The sequence below is a fragment of the Myotis yumanensis genome, unplaced genomic scaffold (genome assembly GCF_028538775.1).
Source record: "Myotis yumanensis isolate MYYU_CA2020_CCGP unplaced genomic scaffold, mMyoYum1.0.hap1 SCAF_2, whole genome shotgun sequence".
Taxonomy (NCBI): Eukaryota; Metazoa; Chordata; class Mammalia; order Chiroptera; family Vespertilionidae; genus Myotis; species Myotis yumanensis.
In genome coordinates this window covers 26,709,354-26,730,235 of record NW_027223753.1, presented here as the reverse complement: position 1 = coordinate 26,730,235, position 20,882 = coordinate 26,709,354, and the positions used below count along the sequence as shown (strand labels likewise).

Genomic DNA, 20,882 nt, shown 5'->3' with positions numbered 1-20,882 from the left:
ATGTGGGGGTGCCCAGTCGGTGTTGCTCAGTGTTTGAGCGTCTACTCATGAACCAGGTGATAACAGTTCCATTCTAGGTCAGTGCACATGACTGGGCTGTGGGCTCAGTCCCCAGTGGGGGTCGTGCAGAGGGCAGCCAATCAATGATTCTTGATCATCATTGATGTTTCTCTCTCCTTCTCCCTTACTCTCTGAAACCAATAAAAACACTTATAAATAAATAAATAAATTTGGGGGTAAGGCTGCCTTTTCAGGTTGTGAACTTGTTTGATCTACTTTACTATAAGACAGGGGTTCTCAACCTGTGGGTCATGACCCCTTTGGGGGTCTAATGACCCTTTCACAGGGGTCGCCTAAGACCATCGGAAAACACATATATAATTACATATTGTTTTTGTGATTAATCACTATGCTTTAATTATGTTCAATTTGTAACAATGAAAATACATCCTGCATATCAGATATTTACATTATGATTCATAACAGTAGCAAAATTACAGTTATGAAGTAGCAACAAAAATAATGTTATGGTTGGGGGTCACCACAACATGAGGAACTATATTAAAGGGTCGCGGCATTAGGAAGGTTTAGAACCACTGCTATAAGACAAGCCAAAGACAATTGTGAGAAAGCATTTTTATGCTCAAAACCTAATTGGGGGAAGTTTTTAAGGACAATTTAGTTTCAACCAACTAAAAAACCTTCAGAGACGAGTTCACCCTTGCCCATCTGCATGGTGTTAAGACAGAATGGTAGCAATATGGGGAGAGAATCAACTTTCAATGTATAACTATTTAAATTTCTCTAACAAAAGAGTATAACCTGAATTGACCGAACACTTCGTTTCCATAAGGCGTATAGTCCTACTGCCAAGAAAATAAGAAAGAAAATCCCGAGGGCAGCTTGCAGAACCGGAGCAAGATTATCTATTAGCCCCAAATTTGCTTGCTGAGCCACACTAGTCTGTCCCAGAAAAGTTGCTTGGAGCCAATTCCATATTGAGCTCAAAGAGGCATAATCTATGATGTCCCAGATAGAAGATGAAGGTGAAGATGTTGGCATTTTAATAAGACAGCAGCTCCAGAGCTACATGTTCAGAGTCTTCAGGACCCTAGATATGAGTTAAGGAAAGTGGCCTGAGAGCCCAGGTGTTCTAGAGCCCCTGTGAGCTGTGGTTTGTGATGTCACTGTCCCAAAAATCAGCTTGCTTCCCACTCACCCAGTGAACCTTCTCACTCAAAACCAACCAGGTACTGACTGGCCTGCGTTTTCAGTTTGGTCATATTGTTTTCTTTGATCTTGACAAGTCCTAGCTCTAGCACAGCACTGTCCAATAGAACTTTCTACAAAGATGGAAATACATCCTGTCCAATATGGTAGCTACTAGTCACTTGAAATGTGTATACTGTGGCAGAGGAACTGAATTTTGCATTTTATTTAATTTTAATTAAATTTAAGTAACCATGTGTGGCTAGTGGTTACCTTCTTGGACAGTGTTTGGATAATTTCCAACAATCCATTGCATGCACAATATTTTCACATGAAAAATGAGACAATTGAGGCTACGTGGACATCTGAGAAGACAGGATTTAGAGAGGGCTTTACTAAAGAGTGAATAGTTTACCTGGTAAATGTGGAGCGAGATCATAACTGGATCATTTTGTAGTATCCCCCTTTTTCATGTGTTATAATTAAGAAATTGTGATCTTTAGGAAGACTTTTCACATTTGATCCTCATTTTGCTTATCTTTTTACAGAAGGGCATTCCACCTCAACAATTTATATTAGGGGAAAACATGGTATCATTTTCTAAACACTTTTGTAAACAGCATGTTGCACTATAATCTATTTGGTGTGTCATCAAGTCAGTTATTTACTGATTAGTACCTATCTTCTCAGCAAGGCGATATGAAAATATAAAATGTATGATCTGTTCCCCAAAAGCTTACATGGAAAAAGGTAGTTCACACACAGCAAGAATACAAGAGAGTTTGCACCAAGTGGGGAGGGGCACAATAAGGAAAGAAAGGATCAGTTATGACGAATGATTTTAGAAAATATTGTCTGGTGCTACTCCAAGTTGTTCATTGTGGTTGGCTGAAACAACAGGAATAGGGAAGCTGGGTGGGGAAGGAGTAACTGTTTTGTTCTTCCAGGAAGAGGAGGTATGATAAGTTGCTTAAGGTGTCAGAGACACTTCCAGAAAATGGAGTCTACAATGCTGTTGGAAATATAGTACTTGTGTCGGGGAGAAGTAATTTAGGAGTGACTGCTATGGATGTTAAACCCATAGTCTGCTAGCAATTGACTGTAGCCAGAATCCTTTTTAGTACAGGCTAAAGTTACTCAGAAAAGGCTTGGGATTTGACTATAACAGGTTAAAAATATAGGTAAGAAACCAGAGAATGATAACCAGAAACTTTTTGGAGAAAGATAGGGATGTGACAGCTGAATAATGTAAGACTCCCCACACTCAATTAGATCCCCGTTACAATGCACCTAATACTTTACTTTCAAAGCACTTAACACAACTATAGTGATTTGTGTAATTTTTGGTGTAATACAGGTTTTTCTCATCTATTGTAAATTCAAGAAAGACAGGGACCATGTCCATTTTATTGACTACTTTATCCCTAGTGCTTGGCACATAGCACATATTAAAATATTTTTAAGTGAATGCAAAGTCCCCCTAGAAGAATTCCAGATATCTATTCCAGACTAAATTGTTCATTCATCAAATGCCTATTAATTACCATATTTGTGTACTAGTTTGTATAGAAACTTTGTTTATACTAGTAGCTGTTATGAGGTCTTTGAGAGTATAATGGATCTGGGTTCAACTATTCACTAACCTTGTTACCTTGGGAAAGTTATTAATCTGGGACTCAATTCTTCATTTGTAAAGTGGGAGTTATTCCTACCTTGAGGAGCTGTAATGAGAATTTGATAATTTGTGTAAAAGTACCATGCTATACATATAGATAAGGGCAACTATTATTTGTAGTGATTTTTATGATCAAATACAAGGTATTGTAAATCTCAATAATATATGATGTCTCAAAGAGAATCTAGGCCAAAAACCCCATTTGTTTGATTTCCCACTTGGATACCTGAACAACTCCAATGACCAAGAATTGATCTCAGCCCACCTTTAGTGTCATCCATTCACCTAGCCAACCAGCCATCACACGGTTGTGCCTATTTAGTAGTCTTCAACATCATGCCTATGCCCTATTAGGGCTTTTTTTACTTACACATGGCAACTTATGACATATGCAAGGTTTACTTTTGAGCCTTCAATAGGTTGACTTTCAAACAAAATCTGAAATCTAGAACATGGATTATAAGGCACAAAATACTTGGTTCCTACTTACCTATCCAACCCTCTCCTTTCCCACTTTTTCTTTCAAGTAGACTTCAAATGTCACTACCATACCAAGCTGTTGCACCACAAAACCTTTGCACATAATTGGATTATCCTCTCTGGCTAACTCCTATTAATTCTTTGAATTTCTGTTTAAACACCACATCCTCAAAGAAGCTTTTCCTGTCCTCTTTTTGGTTCCCATCACAGGCAAAGCTTCTATTGCAGCACTTAACCACTTTTAGTATTTCATTTAATGTCTATCTTCCTTACTGGACTATAATCTCCGTGATGCAGGAAACTCACCATGTCATGTTCAACACTCTTATCCTCAGGAGCTAGTGATGGTATGTGCTTCGTAAATATTTGGCTATGGCTTTCCTGTGCCTCCTGTCTTTTCTTCCCCAAGCTAAACGTACCAAATACAGGTTGACAGATTAAATGTGACTATCCTGGTTACCTGCCTCAAAGTGGTTCAGACTCTAAATGCAGTCTGTCACAATCTATTCCTGCAGATACTCTTTCTAGACTCAGCTTTAGGTAAGAGGAGTGTTGCCCCGAATCTGTAGTACAAAGCCAGAAGGCATCAGTCTACTGTGGGGTGGGAGGTGGGAAGGAGAGGGGACGGAGCAATTTTTCTGAATTTTAGATTCTTTAAGTTGACCTTTTCACAGGTTACATGTTACAGAAATAATACGCACCAGTTTTCCATCTCTTCCCTCACATGAGGAAATGTCAATACTGGACATAGGGCTGGAGTTGGAGTTACAGAACCTGGCTTTTACTTACACTTCAAACTTTATTTCCCACTATTCACTTTCCCAAACAATACAGTGAGAGCTTTGGTATTTTGGGTACTTTACCACCTGCAACTTTACATCTTAGTTCCTGCATGCAAGTACCCCTCTCTGATATTCATCCAGTCAGAAGAGATTGGAAACTAGGTTCCACCTCTTTCTAGTTTTTATTGGCTAGGCAAGACCCTTCAACTCTAAAGCTTTTGCCTATCAAATAAGGATAACAGTACCAACTTCATGGAGTTACAAACATTCAACAAGGTAATTTTATGTAAGTGCTAAAAAAAGTGTTAATTATCCTGAATTCTCATAGAACATCCCACTTTGTACTCTAGCCCATTGCTCCTAGGACTTCTCTGTGCCTATGCATAATCTGAAGACCTTGTTAAAATGCAGATTTGATCCAGAAATTCTGGACATTCTACATTTCTAACAAGCTCCTAGATGATGCCCGTGCTGCTGGCCTACTGCCACACTTTAACAGTGTTTAAGCTACCCCAGCCTTCACATTGAAGTTCCACAACAGCAGATGCCTTGATGAACTTTGGTATTTTTATATCCAAAGCATCTGAAACTATCTTTAAATAAGTGTGTACTTAAATATTTATTTGGTTAATGACTAAATCTGTCCTCTAAGACTATGTCTTTGGCAGTGCAACTCTGAAATAGGCAATCTGGGACTGAGAAAGGATACATTGGGGATGGAATCCCTAGGAAAGCTAATCAGAAACTTTCTTCCCATTGTTTTCCACCCTCTCTTTAACACCATACACGGTATCATGAACATGGGGAGACACTGAAGCAAGATAAGTCTGGATAAAAAGAATGAAAGTACTTGGCACCCTCTATTTCTACCCATCATTTTTATATTGAAAAAGGCTTTGAAAACAAAGTCAGTATTTCCAACTCTGGGATAAGTCCCAGAGACATCAAGAAAAATAATGGTACCTAAAAGCTACAAATATAACCCTTTGGCTTTCTGTATTCTCATAGTCACACATGCTGCTTCTAATACAAAACACTGTTTTCAATAAAAATCAAATGAAGCAAGCTGCTCCAACTAGAATAGGAAATGTTAGGATCAACCATTTGATCCTAAGTACTTGAAGCAAATTTTTAATTGGATTCTGAAAATTAGGGTTTGGTTCCATTGCAAGGGGACTCACTTAGTCCTTCCAGTGAGTGGGAATTAGGTGTGGCTGAATAAATATAGTTTAGTCTTAAGCAAATTAGCAGTTTTCTCCTGTTCCTGGTTAAAAATCTCTAGTATGAGGAATTTTAAAAATATGGCCACCAGTTGTTTCCCATGGCATACTCAGCCCCACATTGGGTGCCTTATGTGCCGTGCCAGCTCAGCCAGGTTCGGTGACCCTGAGAGGGGGCAGTGAAGGATTGAGAAAAGACAGACAAGAGAATAAAAGCTGGGTCTGGGTGAGATACTGTCCTCTCTGATGGAGAGCCTCTCTGATGGAGAGCTAGCGACAGCGCCATGGGTGTCACGAGGCAAAGTAAGGGTGTGGTCAAGGTTTCGATCCTACTCAACTACATGCACCTGAACGCTATCAAGCCCATATTACTCAGACACGTGGGCCACGTGTTCGGACCATAGGTTCAAGCTTACAACTATAGCTGTTGGTTATAATTGTGCTGGGAGGGCTCTGCCCTCCAAGCTGGGACTCACACGTGGCCACGAGAGGACTGTGCCCTCTCATTAGTCCGAGGCTTGAACCTGTCCAAACACTGTAGACGCTCTCCACAATCATCTTTATCTCCTTACTCTGTAAGTGAGGAAACTGAAGCCCACAGAAGAGATTAGCTCAAGATCTCAAGGAGTCAGCAGTGGCCTCAGCCTCTAAGATATGCCAGTTCCTGCCACTTTTTCTTTCAACAAATTTTTGATAATCCTGTTACTGTGATCTGAGCCAAGCAACAACTTGGGTACAGGGGGTGCTTTAGACATAGGGTGAGAAGGTGGCAAAATGAAATTCCCAAAGCGCTGACAAAACAAGGCAACAAGGTTTAAGGGTCAGAGAAATACTAACCACAGCCTAATAAAGGGATGTTAGGAATGTTTGAGTCATTTCATTGCTAGCTAATAAAAGTGGTTGAAAATTTCATGAGGAACAGAGAATAAAGCTATTCCATTTATAAGAACACATCGCTTTCCTTGTCATTACAGATGTCCCACAGTACACTGAAACTCAACACATCCAAAGACCAAACTCATCTTGGTTTTCCACCTTCTTCCCAGAAACCCATTCCTTTTTTTTTTTTTAATATATATTTTATTGATTTTTTACAGAAAGGAGAGGGCTAGAGAGCCAGAAACATCGACCAGCTGCCTTCTGCACACTCCCCACTGGGTATGTGCCCGCAACCAAGGTACTTGCCCTTGACCAGAATCGAACTTGGGACCCTTGAGTCTGCAGGCCAAACCAATCAGGGCCCATTCCTTCCTTTTTTATTCCCACCTCAATTGGTTGCATCACTTTACATATTCCTCAAAATGTTTTCCTCATCCTCAAAGAACCAACAACACTTGTTGTTTTGTTAATCCTCACACAAGGATATTTTTTCCATTGATTTTTAGAGAGAGCAGAAGGAAGAAAGGGAGGGAAGAAGGGGGAAAGAAACATCAATGTGAGACACACTGATTGGTTGCCTCCCACATGCACCCCAACTGGGACCTGTAACCCAAGTACATGCCCTTGACTGGGAATTGAACCTGAGACCCTATGGTGCGTGGGCTGACACTCTAACCACTGAGCAACATCAGCCTAGGCCCAACAATACTCTTAAAATTTCTCAATTTCATTTACTTTTCCTTCTGCAAATGTCAGAAATACTCTCACCAAGTTTGCCTTAATTACTTCAGCAGCATTATCTATTCCATTTCAGCCCCTCAAATCACACTCATTTAAAGTGATCTATAAATTGTTATTTTGAATAAAGTCCTTCAAAGGCAAAATCATTAGTGTTCATGGTTTGGTTCCTGCCCACCTATTTCTCCCTGCTCTCCTTTTACTACCAGCATGTCAGATTATTTGTAGTCCCCTGGACACATGACTTCGTACCTCTGAATTTGCTGTGCCCTTCATGTTCTCCTTGGCATACCTCTCCTTTCTACCCAGGCATCCTCTTGTGGGAGCTATTTTAACTCCCAAAGCTAATTACTCAATGTAAAAATGTTCTTTCCACAAAAAATTTTTAAGACAATAGTCACTTTAAAAAAAGCTTGATCTGAATAGACTTGTTAAAAATAGAAATGCACACTCCAGAAAATACAAGTGCACTTCCAGCTTATGTGTGGGATGAAAACTCTTTAGGAGTAAACAAGAAATGGGTGAAAAATTGTAATTTATTGAAACTCAACTCAAAAAATATAAGATGCTGTAGTGTACAATATATTACACAAAGCACCCTCAGGTGCACATTCAAGTCAAGTAAGAACTCCATTATCCCTAGCCCTCCCACCCTGGGATCTTAGTATTTTTTCCATTTACAATCATGCACACTTAATTTGAAAAAGGAAGCCCCAAATATATTTTTGATGTATTAATTAGCACCAAACAAGAGTACAGTTCCATTTCTTACTTTTAATAAACAAACAAACAAACAAAAAACCCAATCAATAAACCAACTGGAGAGCTAATGGGCTCAGCTGATAGTGCTGACATAGATATTATACATTCATGTAAATACACAGCCTAATCTACCTTAAACAATGGTACGGCTGGTTCTCAGCCTTTGTTCGAGTTGGCAATTGTCCCATGTTGCAGTGTTGGAGCCAGTCTGTTTTGAAAACAAAATTGCTATTTAGGAACTTCCTACACAAAGCTCATCTGTCTTTTTTGTTGGAAACAAGTCTAAAATTGGTGTGGAAAACTTAGATCTTTCAAGGACAACCACTGGCCGAAGATAATGAAGCTGTTTTAAGGCAAGCTCTCCACAGTCTGTTAATGCTTTGTCCAATACAACCCTCAGGTTTTCCAAGGAAGGAACTGTTGTTGTCTCAGCTACTATTAAAGGTGGGATTGCAGTCAGGTTCTCATGAATTGCAGAGTCACTGGAAGAATGAGGTATGTCAGCTTCAGGGTTGTCATTCACCATATTATTTACTGTAACAGTCCCTGCTAAGTCATTACTGGATTGTGAAGAACTACTTAATGTTAAGTGCTCTGAAGGCTCCCAATCATCAAAATCATCATCTTTCTCTTCACTTTCCTGAATAAACTTCAGAAATGAAGATTCAAATCCCATAGGTTTATAAGTCTTCAAATCAAATGATCTGGGATGTGGGGGCTTCCTAAAATTCTCTTTTGGGACCTGGGTTGAAATTTTTACAGTGTCTTCTTGCCCTAAAGTTTGCTGCCCACTTTCTGAGTCTTTGATCCTTGGTAAAGGCAGCTGGAAACTCGTGAAGTAAGTCCCATTTTCAGTTCCATCAGGATCAGGTATGGAATTTTCTATTTTACATGGGAGAGGCTGAACTATATTACATTGTTCCAAAGAAGTGGTTTCTGAACTATGGCTGCATTTCAAAGTTCCTCTGTAAAGCAGGGTATCTGCCTCAAATACTTGGTTGTTTTCTGTACATCCTTTCTGACCTTCATCCCTTTCACCTGGATTAAGGGAATCAGTGCTCTGGACAGGTATGCTATAGTCACCTGGGTAGTGGCTGTGCTTTATGTGCTCTGATTCACAGCTCCCATCTTCTTCTTTTTTAATATAGGGCTCTATTTCAGAAGGGGGTTCCTCTTTAATTTTGGTACCGTACTTAACACAAATGACAAGATTTCCCATCTGTTGCTCTAAATAGGCACTACTCATCTGATGGGTACGTTTGTAATGTCTCACTATGCTACTCTCCAACTTCACCACAGAGAAGCATCCTTGAACCATGCAGGGGTACTGTGTGTGCTCAGAATGCTCCACACACATATGGAGGGCTTCAGCTCTTGTTTTGAAAGTAATTGGAGTTTTCTTATCTTTGATTAAGCTACATTTTTTAGCCTTAGCATTAAATGACCTCCTGGTAGTCTGATGTTCATGCCCCTGAGTGAGAGTTGTTTGACATACCTTTTCACTCTTTAGTAGCCTTTCATTTGCCACTTTCTGGCTTCTAAACAAATCGTCATAATAGTCCCTATGTCGGTAATAGACATGTTGAGAATAATTACTGCGATGGGTGAAAATCTGGCCACAGCCATTAAGATCACAATGAATTTCATAATCTGAATGTATTTCTCCTTCAATATTATGCTGTTCCATCAAGTGGTGCTTCAACTTGCTGAATGTATAAAAAACAGCAGGGCACTGAGGCTGGTTACAGGAAAACCTTGCTGCAGATTCAGCATCAGAAAGCACTTTAGGCTCTGTAACATGGTTTAGATTATGAGAATCAGTACAGTGCTTAGCAAGAGCTTTGGAACACAGGAAGCGTTTGTTACATTCTTTATATTTGCAAGCAAATATCTTTTTACATTTGACAAGTTCCCTTTTGGTTCTTGCTTTATCTTTCTCTAAACATAACTGTTCTTTGTTGTACTGATGTACAGTTCTGTAATGGCGAATCAAGCCTTTTAGATTGGTGAATGAGGAATTACAAGTTTTATGAATACAATGGAATGGTTTGTGGTATTTATTCAAAATATAGCAGAGATTTCCTTTAGCAACAGTTCTCCTGCTACCTCTCCCCTCTCTTCCTTCTTGTTCTTCTCTATGGCAACCTATTGGTGATGAAATATCAGATGTTTTGCTTTCTGTTTCTTCACAAGATGACTCCAAATCTGTTTCTGAACAGCATTCATCCTTTTTGGAATGACAGTGTGGCTTCTCAGGGTTTCTGTTGGGATCACCTCCAAGTTCGACAGAACAATCATCTTTCAACCTGTCAACTGAGCATGGGCCTTCATGATCACATTTTTCATTATCTAATAGTTTGTGAGTTACTCTGTCACTGCCAATTTGATGTTTATTTTTATAATGAATCCTAAGGTGTGTTTTTCTTGTAAATGACCTCTGGCAAATATGACACTGGAATGGAGAATATCGATGTTGAAACATGGTTAACTGGAGGACTTTTTCTTTTGAATAATTATGCTTTTTAAGATAATGCATCAACAAAGCCTCTCTGGTCACAAATTCATATTTGCATCCTTGAAGCTCACAGAAAAAAGGCTTAGCTGCCAACTGTGCAAGGTACTGACTTGGCATATTTTCATCTTGATTCTGAAAATTAAGGTCTGTGATAGATGAAACCGATTGAAGAGACTTAGCACCACTGGATGGGTACCCCTGCAATGACCCTGAGAAAGATCCATGTGTTATTGAGTTTTTCAAGCTTAAATGTTTCAAGCGCAACAGAAGTTCCAACATGGTATCCTCTGTACATGGCCTTTTAGAAGCACAAATGGAGGCTTCTGAAGAATAACCTTGATGTTCTCGTTTACATTTAGCATGAATATTGTGATCTAGACCTTCATCTGGGGAGTCACTGTTTGTATCTGAGCTGGGTTTAGGCTCTGCATCAAACTTTACAGTTGTTTGACTGTGTTCATTATCCAAACAGGGAAAGAGATCTTTCGTCTTTTTGGGTTTAAAATGATATGGATGTACCTTTCGTAGATGCTTCTGCATCCCTCTTGCATTTTTGTAAGTGGAACCACAGCCATCAAAACCGCAGGTAAACTTAGTCCCATCAAAACAAACTCTTACACTGGGACATTTTTCTTTTAAATTGGAGGACACACAGACTTTCTCGTGAGATAATAATATATCCTGCATGGTTTCAGAGTGATCCAATGTGTCAATTAACTCTTCATTCATAGAAGCTAAAGAGCTATGACTTAACTGATCACTAGAATTACTGTCACTGTTTTCTTTCAGATTTTCTGCAGTTTCTATTTGGGAACTAGCTGATCCTGTACAGAAAAGATCCTCAGGTAAATGTGATTTATCAGTCTGGTCAAGTAGATGGGGTTTTTCACCTGTTGCAGGCTCCTCAAGTTTCACTGATTTCTTCACATCTTCATTTGAACTTTCAATATTATGCATTAAGAGGTGATTCTGGTATTCAATTTTGGAATAATAGAACTTTTTACAGCCAACGAAGTTGCACGTGTAAGATGCATCCCTAAAGTGTTGTGCTTCATGGTGGTAAAGCTGTCCCAAGTCACTGAAAACAATATTACAGCCATTTAATTCACATTTGTAACGAAGATCATCATGTTTTTGTTTATGGTTAAGTAGTTCATTCACTGATCCAAACCGAGCATAGCAATCTATAGATACACACATATAAGGTTGAGGACCACAATGCACTTGTTCATGCTCCCGCAGGTGAAATGCAGACATGAAATGTCGTCGACAATAAGTACATTTCTCTCTCCTATTTTTCATATCCAAGTAGTGCTTGGCATTTTCATCATTATTTTGGTGTTCAGCTTTAAGATGTACACTTAAGTACTTAAATTGCTTAAACACACGGGAACAGTCTGTGCCAGGACATGGATACAAATCTCTGTCTTGCAGGTGGCAATCTTCTAATTTGCTGAATGTGACATATTCATGAGACTCTCCTTTGGCTTGTTCATTCGATGACTGATTTTGCTCCAGGGCTGCAGAGGGACTCTTGGGACAAATTCCCTTTTGAGAGCCTTTCAACAGTAATTTCTTTCTAGAACGGTCTCTTCTGCTTGGTGGCATTTTAACATGTTCCATCACATGAGGAACAAATATTTCTTTTCTCTTGAACTTTTTAATACAAACTGGACACGTGTAAATTCCATCTTCCATGTGCATCTTAGAATGATGAAGAATTCTGGCCTCTATACATTCCCGCTTACATAACAAACAGAAAAATTTATATTGAAGCCACCTCTGGTATCTTTCAGAAGAACCAGCGGGTTTTTTATCTCTTTTCTCCTTGGGCTGATCTGTCAAATCTCTTCTTCTATATTGTTTATCTTCTTTACCTTCCTCATAGTCACTAAGAAATGACTCTAAAACATCTGTGTCATTTATAGACATTTCATAGCCACTTAGATCATCATCAGAATCTGAGGCCTCCTGTCCTAGAAGTTGGTGGCAGTGTCGTTTTAAAGTTTTCCAGTCCCAAAATTCGGGATCAAAAGGCCAGTGGGCTTTTAAAGCTAATAAGAGCTCACATCGGAGAGAATTTGGAACTGGTGCATTTTCTTCATCAAATTTTTGATCTGGTTGCATATACAGTTCCTCCAGCATATTAAACCCATCCACACTGGGTTCAATTAAGAATTCTGTAAGCTGACAGGCTCGTCTAACTTCTAAATCTTCTGGTAAAAGACAAGCAATTGTTTTACAAACTGATGCCTTCATTTCTTCATCCTCAGCTGATCTGAGTTGAAGAGCTCTGACACATAGTAAAATTGATACTCCAAGACCAGCGTCTTGTGCCTACAAGGAAAGCAGGGAAGGAAAGTTATTATTTATTATAGAAAGTTATATAAACTCCATATTAAAGCATCCCTAACTCTGAAGGAATTAACCTATGTGCCAAACATAAACAATAAAGGCACATGAATTCAAAGGAATTCAGGATAAATAAGGTCACCAAAGGATTAAAAAAGGATTTACATTGGGTATAAAGAATAGGGCTTAAATAAATACGTACAAGAAGAAACACATGTATGAGTAAGTCTAATAATAGACTTAATTCAATGTAAAAAACGCATGTCTTATGAATACTTGGGTATTTTCAAAACCTCAAGGCTAAAATAAACATTCTCCTCATCTCCTCCTAAAAGAATTAGTACTTTAAAGTTATAGATTTACTGAATCTCAAGCTTTCCATGGGAAAAAAACAACAGAAATCAGAAAAACTCCCTATAGCATTAGGTTCTCAGAAACTAATAAAAAAAATCAGGAAAAGTATCTGATAATTTGTGATAAAAGGCTAATGCATATAAGACGACTTTTTAAAATATCTTTATTGATTTCAGAAAGGAATGGCGAGGGAGAGAAACATCAACAATGAGAGAGTATCATTGATCGGTGGCCTCCTGCACGACCAGGGCATGTGCCCTTGACCAGAATTGAACCCTGGACCCTTAAGTCCACAGGCCTACACACTCTATCCACTGAGCCAAACCAGTTAGGGCCAAGATGACTTTTTTATAGGAGGGGCTGAAATGGAATGGGAAAATAATCTGAGCAAAGAAAAGCGGGATCATATTGGCCGAGTAGTTTAAAATGCATTACTTAAGAGCATAGAATTTCAAGTTGGACCTTGACTGTCTTTGAACCCCAACTTCACTATAGTGACAAGTTCTTAACTCCTCTATGCCTCAGTTTCCTCATCTGTAAAATGGTAATAGTAGTGGTAATATTAGATTTTCCTAACATTGCAATAAAACTGAATTAAGATAATGTAATTACTACAATGTTGGCACATAATAAATATTCAACAGAATACCATGTGAAATAACTGAGGATAAATTCCACTGTTCAAATCAGTAATTAATCTGCTAAACAATTTTTTCCATATTGGGCACCATTCAAAATGCTGGAAACACAAAGAAATAATTGCCATAAATTTACAAAACCCTTACTACATCCTAAGCACTATTCTAAATAAGCTCTTTGCATACATTATCCTCAGTTTATAAATGAAGAAACCAAAGCTCAGAAGGTTAGTTGCCCAATGGCACTAGCTGGTGAGCAGAGGAGCAAAGATTTAAACTTAAAGCAATCTTTTTCCAGAGCCTAAGTTCTTAACCACTTCATAGCATATACTGACTCCAAAACTTAACTGACTTCGCTATATCCCATGTGCCCTTAATCCAATATCATATGCCAAGCCACTTTTTGTTCCTTCAGCTTCTTGGTTTAACGTATGTATGTCCATCAATTTCTTCAAAATTCAGATCCACGTTCCACATCCTAATTCTAATTTATTCACCAATCCTTTAACAAGTAACTGCTTGGCATATCTGTTCAGAATGTATAATAGTATTTCTAGGTGTTGGTTTGTATTTTTTTTAAGTATTCACACTCACTTCACAAATTTTACCATTTAAACCAGATTAGGCTGTTTAAAAAAAGGGGGTGTTCCAAAAGACATTAAGTACTAATAATTTGTTGAGAAACCATGATTTAAACATTCACTTGGCTTTCTCCAAGTCATCTGTGCTCTAATTTACAAGTGATATTCTGATATCACATTATGCAATTTGTCAAGATTGGTCTGGTCCTGCCCTAGCTGGTTTGGCTCAGTGGATAGAGTGTCAGCCTGCAGACCAAAGGGTCCTGGGTTCAATCCTGGTCAAGGGAACGTATCGTGGTTGCAGGCTCCTTGGGCCCTGGCCCTGGTCGGAGGCAACCAATCAATGTGTTTCTCTCACATTGATATTTCTGTTTTTCCTCTCTCTTTCACTCTCCCTTAAAAAAAAAAAAATCAATGGAAAAATATCCTCAGGTGAGGATTAACAACAACAAAAAATAATAAATAAATAAAAATAAAAAAGATTTGTCTAGTCCCGACTGCTGCAAACTAGGTGTATGTCCTTACAAATCACACATGTTTTGCAAAACAGTAGTACCCTATGTTTCACCAAAAGGGCCCCATGATCAAATGAACTGGATTCAAAATGATCCCTCTATTTATATCTTCCACTTCCAAATATAACAACATCTACATTAATTCTGTCATACTATTTTGAAAGTCTTGAGACCATGCATTCTCTAAAGTAATCCCTTCCATTTATGACTTCCTCAAGTCATAGAATTAAAGTTTAACTACTCTGAACACCTTTAAAGAATAATCTGTCTTAAGCTCTTTATTTCTAGAAAATTGAAGCCCAGAAAATAAAGAGGTACTGTGACAAGGCCTTCTCCATTATACACGGTTGCTATCTGCAACAGACCTAATGCCCACACCAACTTTCAGCATCATTATCCCTTTCCATCCCAAGGGCTATGTGACTGGTTGCTAGCTGTCTCCCTATATCCTCCCCCCTCCTCTTCTACAAAAACAGATCACCTGCCCGGCCAGTGGGCTCAGTGGTTGAGCGTCCATCTATGAACCAGGAGGTCATGATTCGATTCCTAGTCAGGGCACATGCCCAGGTTGTAGGCTCAATCCCCAGTAGAGTGTGTGCAGGAGGCAGCCAATGGATGATTCTCTCTCATCATTGATGTTTCTATTTCTCTCTCCCTCTCCCTTCCTCTTTCTGAAAATCAATAAAAACATATTTAAAAATAAAACACAGATCACCTGATTTTTATCTGGGTTTAAAGTCACCCAGAATAATAAATATATCTCCTAGCCTCCCTTGCAGCTAGATGTAGCTCTGACTCTGTGTTTGTGTGTGTGTGTGTGTGTGTGTGTGTGTGTGTGTGTGTGTGTATGTTTTGGAATGAGGAAAGGTGTGTCAGAGTATGTTTTGTCCCCCACCTCCCTTCTTGCTATCTGGAATGGAGACATTACAGCTAGGATTGGAACACTTTTTATTTATTCAAATCATAAGAGAAAGTCTTTTTAGAAAGTTACAGAGGTGATCGAAGTGAGCCAGCTGGGCTTCATCGGCTCAGTAAACAAGTTACAGAAGCAAAAGAAGGGCCTTTGGAGCTTAGGAGAGAGAAAGGCAAAGGTAATGTGCCTGGGGGGTGGGGGTGGGGGAGCACGGGGAAAGAGAGGGAAGGGAAAGTTTTGAGTGTGCTCTCAAGCTGGAGAGAGCACTTTGGAATAATTTTTAGAATATGAGATGAAAGTTATTTGTTGATGAAGACAAAAGGAATCTGGGTTTCTGATATGTGGAGCCACTGAAGCAACCCTGGCCTGTCTACCTGGATTATTTACCTACATGAGAGAGGGAGGAACTTCTATCTTCTTTAGACCACTACTATTATGGGATTTCTACCATTCACAGCAGAACTAGATCAACATTGATTTAGGTTAGGTTAGCCTCTCTCTTTTAAAAAGCTAGAAACAGGTCTCTCCATTTGAAAGAAATTCTACGCTCACTCCCCTTCCATCTATCAGTCCATCTTTTCTATCCTTTAGACCAGCGGTTCTCAACCTGTGGGTCGCGACCCCTTTGGTGGTTGAACGACCCTTTCACAGGGGTCGCCTAAGACCATCCTGCATATCAAATATTTACATTACGATTCATAACAGTAGCAACATTACAGTTATGAAGTAGCAACAAAAATAATTTTATGGTTGGGTCACAACATGAGGAACTGTATTTAAAGGGCCAGAAGGTTGAGAACCACTGCTTTAGACCAACTATCGTAAGTAGGGTTATAGTAAAAAGTATCCTAGTCTGTGATTAAGAGAAATGGGTTCAGGCTATACGGATGTACATAAAATTCCTGGGTCTGAGTTAGAAACCCACTATTCCTAATCCTCTAGCAACTTTTCCATGTTCTGTGGTTCCTTGTGGTAAGTAGAATTCTAAGGCCCTCAGTGATCCTCACCTTTGTATATTCTCATTCCCTTGAGTGTAAATGGAACCTGTAAATATGATGAGATTTTATTCCTATGATTGTATTATGTTATATGGCAAAAAGCTTTTGCAGATGTAATTAAGATCCCAATTCAGTTGATCTTTAGATGGAATACCTAAGTGGGCTTGACCTAATCACCTGATCTCCTTAAATCTAAGTCTGGAAGTCAGATGGAAGAGGCCAGATTTGAAGAAAGAGGATTCTTAGTGCCTTTCCTGGCTCAAAAATAAAGGCATGGAATGAGGGAGGTTTCTAGGAGCTGAAAACAGACTGTGGCTAATATCCTTCAAGAAAATTAGCACCTGAATATAGTCAACAATAAGAATGAGCTTAAAATCAGATTTTCTACAGAGCATCCAGATAAAAAGAGCCTGACCAAACACCTCAATCTCAGCCTTGTGATACTCTACGTAGTGAACCTTGCCACATTGTGCTGGACTACTGTACTACAAAATTGTGAGCTGATTAAATGGTGCTGTTTTAAGTGCTAACTTCATGGTAATTTTTTATGTGGCAATAGAAAACTAACATTTTCCTTAAAGATTAAAAAACAATTTTAAAAGGCCAGTTGTAACACTAAATTTTTAAAATAAGGCAAGTTCTATAACTACTTGAACATGTTCTTTCTGTGATAGAAGACACAACTTCATTCATAGTGATTAGAAATAATTATCACCTAACTTATTTGATCATGAACTTGCTTTTGACAATTGTTTTAACCTTTTTCTATCTTCATTGGAGGAAACTAGATCAACATATTTCAAATAAAGTATAGGATATGGAATGATGCATTAAAGGAGATAGGGAATATCCAAGATACAACTGCGCCTTGACTTTAGTATAATAATAATCCATGGGGAAAAACAATAAATTAAAAATAAAAACAATTCTTGGAAATTGTCAAAGAACGCGTAAAACATACCCATTATAGATATGGCTATATGAAGAACTAAATAATGAGAAGATAATAAAAACAAAACAAAAATAGAGAATAGCATAAGACTCACCTCAAACCTCTAGGCTAGTAGTCATAGCATATAGGATGAGGCAAAAGTAGGTTTACAGTTGTTCATACGGAAAATGGCGTAATAATTAATACAAGATGAACTGTATGTTGCATACTCACAACTTTTGCCCCACCCTGAATATCTATAAGGCTTAACTCAAAAAACATGGTTTTTATATATGGCAATTCAATTCATTTTTGGAAATACTTACTTCCTAAAAATATCTAACTTATTTCCTATTTGCACAGAAGTTTATAATTTGTGTAGATTTTATTCTGGAACTATTGTTCTATTACTCCAAACCCCAGAAAAATGTATCATTACATCTTCAAGAAGCTGGAAATGCAATTATATTTTCTTCATTTATAATTATTATGTTAATCTGAAAACAAACATGCTTTATAACTATTATGTTAATTTGCAAAAATATAGGACACTGTTTTAGGAAAAGTAGATGTAGGGTGATTGAGGTGACAGCAAAGAAACATAATCTTCCTTTCTTCCAATGGTCTATCACATTAAATTACTATTTCCCATTAAGAAAGGAAGTCAATCTTCAGAAACACTTAAAACCAACTCCATAACTTTATTAAACCCCAATATTCCTCATTTTTCCTTATTTAAAATGAGTTGCCTGAGAGGTATCTCTTCCCTCATTTCTTCCCTCCAGGACAATCAGCATAAAAAGCATAAATTACTCACTTCAGTCTGTACAACTCTAATGAGGCAAAATAAATGCTGCTGTGTTTTAGCTATGACACCAAACTGACGACAGCGCTCCAAGAAAGTGTCTATAGAAGGATCAATTCTTCTTTGCAGTTTACTCCAAAAGAGAGTCAATTCCCTATAAAACAAAAAATTAAGGTAAAACACTTAAAGCAACTGGTGTTTGCTATAAACCTCTCCAGCCCATTTTTTGGAATGTCATAATGTACCCACCGGCCTGGCTCAGTGGTTGAGCATCGAACTATGAACCAGGAAGTCACGGTTCGATTCCTGGTCAGGGCATCAAACCCAGGTTGCGAGCTGGATTCCCAGTGTGGGGTGTGCAGGAGGCAGCTGATCAATGTTTCTCTCTCATCATTGATGTTTCTCCCTCTCCCTTCCTCTCTGAAATCAATAAAAAAATATTTTAAAAAAATGGTTACCTTTCTCACTTGCATGACTACTCTAGTTACATTACCACTGCTAGACATCTATATGAAACTCATTCCTCCAGCACTTAATTTTTACAGATAGCCAAAAATTGGGGGGCAAGAGAGAGCAGAGCAAGGTTAATTTAAAAAAAAAAAAAGCCACACATCTTTTGAGATCAATACTATGATCACTGCTATAAAACAATAAAATATTTTAATGTGGTAAATATCTCTGAAGGAAATTTCTATAAGGATAAACTGTTTGGGATGATAGTTACATAGTATACATTTCAAAACTTATCTTCCATGGTGACCACATTAAAGGATGACATTTCTAGCTCAGTCAGTCAGAGTCATCCCAATAAACCAAGGTGTGGGTTCGATCCCTAGTCAGGACACATAAAATAATCAACCAATGAATGGGTGGTGGGGGAAACTGGGGGGAAAAGAGAGGAAATTTATAATACTTTCAACAATAAAGATTTTAAGAGAGAGAAATCAGCCTGCCCGGCTGTGGCTCAGTGGTTGACCATAGACCTATGAACCAGGAGTTCAAGGTTCACTTCCCCATCAGGGCACATGCCCAGGCTGCAGGCTCGATCCCCAGGGTGTTCATGAGGCAGCCAATCAATGATTCTCTCTCATCAGTGATGTTTATCTCTCACTCCCTCACCCTTCCTCTCTGAAATCAATTAAAAACATTTTTTTTAAAATAATCAGCCAACGAATGCATAAATAAGTGAAACAACAAATTTCTCTCTAGTAAACAAATAAATATGTGTTTAAAATTAAGTGTCTGCTTTTATTACCATACCCAACTTTACTGTCATATTTTTACAAATATCTCTTGTTAAAAATACCACTTTAAAAAAAGTCTTTGTAAAACAATAGAAGGGTAAAAAAATTTTCCAAAATCTTAAATTTTAGATTATATTTTTCTTTGAATTGCTTTGAAGGAGCTTACTTTTAACAAAGTGTGAAGTCATTTTAAGATTTTCTTTTCTCATTATTGCTCCTTGGGAGATCAATAAGAAAGGAAATCCCTATTAATCCTTTCCTGCTACAGGCAAACAGCACTAATCCTACAGCCACTAACATCCTTAGAAGGGCTAATAGTAGCAGAGTGAAGAGAAGAAAAAAAAGTATGGGTCACTATAAAAGGGAAGCTGTATCAGGGTTATTAAAAGGACTGTGTTGACCGTAGTTTTAAAAATCGTTTATAACACATCCCATATGTGATTTAATGTAGTCTTTGCACTGAAAACCTAACTGTAACTACCAGATAGTTTTTCATTAGAGGCAGAGGTTAACTGTGACAAGAAAAATAAGAGTTTGTTCTTCAAGTGAATATATCTGTTTTACTGAAGGTAAAGTCTCTAATCTCTAATGCATAAAAAACAACCACCTCTACTTGATTTAGTAATCAAAAACCTCACTGCTTCGCCCTAGCCAGTGTGACTCAGTGGTCAGAGATGGACAAAGGTTTGATTCCCAGTCAAGGGCACCTACCTGGGTTGCAGGAGGCAACCAATCGATGTGACTCTCTCACATCAATGTCTGTGTCTCCCCCCCCCCGCCACTTCCATTCTAAAAATCAACGGGAAAAAATTTTTGGGTGAGGATTAACAACAATAAAAACAACAATAATAACAACAACAAAAAACCTCATGGCTACTTAATAATTTTTTAGATATAATCCACAATGATTATTACAAAATATATTTTAAGCCCCTATCCCACATAACTCTGGCATAGGAACTTGGTGGTAAAGACTGCCATTTGAATTAGTCAAAAATCCTTGGCTTGAATCTCAGATCTACCATGTTAGCCTTGAGACCTTGGGCAATCACAAGACTTCTCTCTCTAATCTCTCTGATCTTCCACTGGCTACCTCACCTATGAAATGATTACTATGAGGATTGGGTGAAATAATTTACAGTACACAAGTAAATTTACTATTTTATATACTTCTATATAAAATAGTAAACAAAAAGAAATATAGTGATATACAAAATGCTAATAACATAAAACTATGCAAATACACATAGACACTCCAGAGTGAGATGAAGGCTAAAGTGTACAAAAGAGT

General features: G+C 38.2%; 1 protein-coding gene across 5 annotated transcripts in view; it reads right to left on the bottom strand.

Moving 5' to 3' along the window:
- RLF (RLF zinc finger) overlaps positions 1 to 20,882 on the bottom strand; it is a 77,783-nt gene that overhangs the window by 3,581 nt on the left and 53,320 nt on the right. For 3 of the 5 annotated variants that reach the window (XM_070404813.1, XM_070404815.1, XM_070404814.1), the window contains 2 exons: positions 18,360 to 18,501; positions 7,743 to 12,597 (listed from right to left, as the gene is read on the bottom strand). In XM_070404813.1, coding sequence (XP_070260914.1) covers positions 7,978 to 12,597; positions 18,360 to 18,501 — 4,762 coding nt within the window. In that variant the 3' untranslated portion in view covers positions 7,743 to 7,977. Of the gene's footprint in view, positions 1 to 822; positions 1,659 to 7,742; positions 12,598 to 18,359; positions 18,502 to 20,882 lie in introns of those variants that run through there. The other 2 variants (XR_011470228.1, XM_070404816.1) reach the window with 2 other exon arrangements.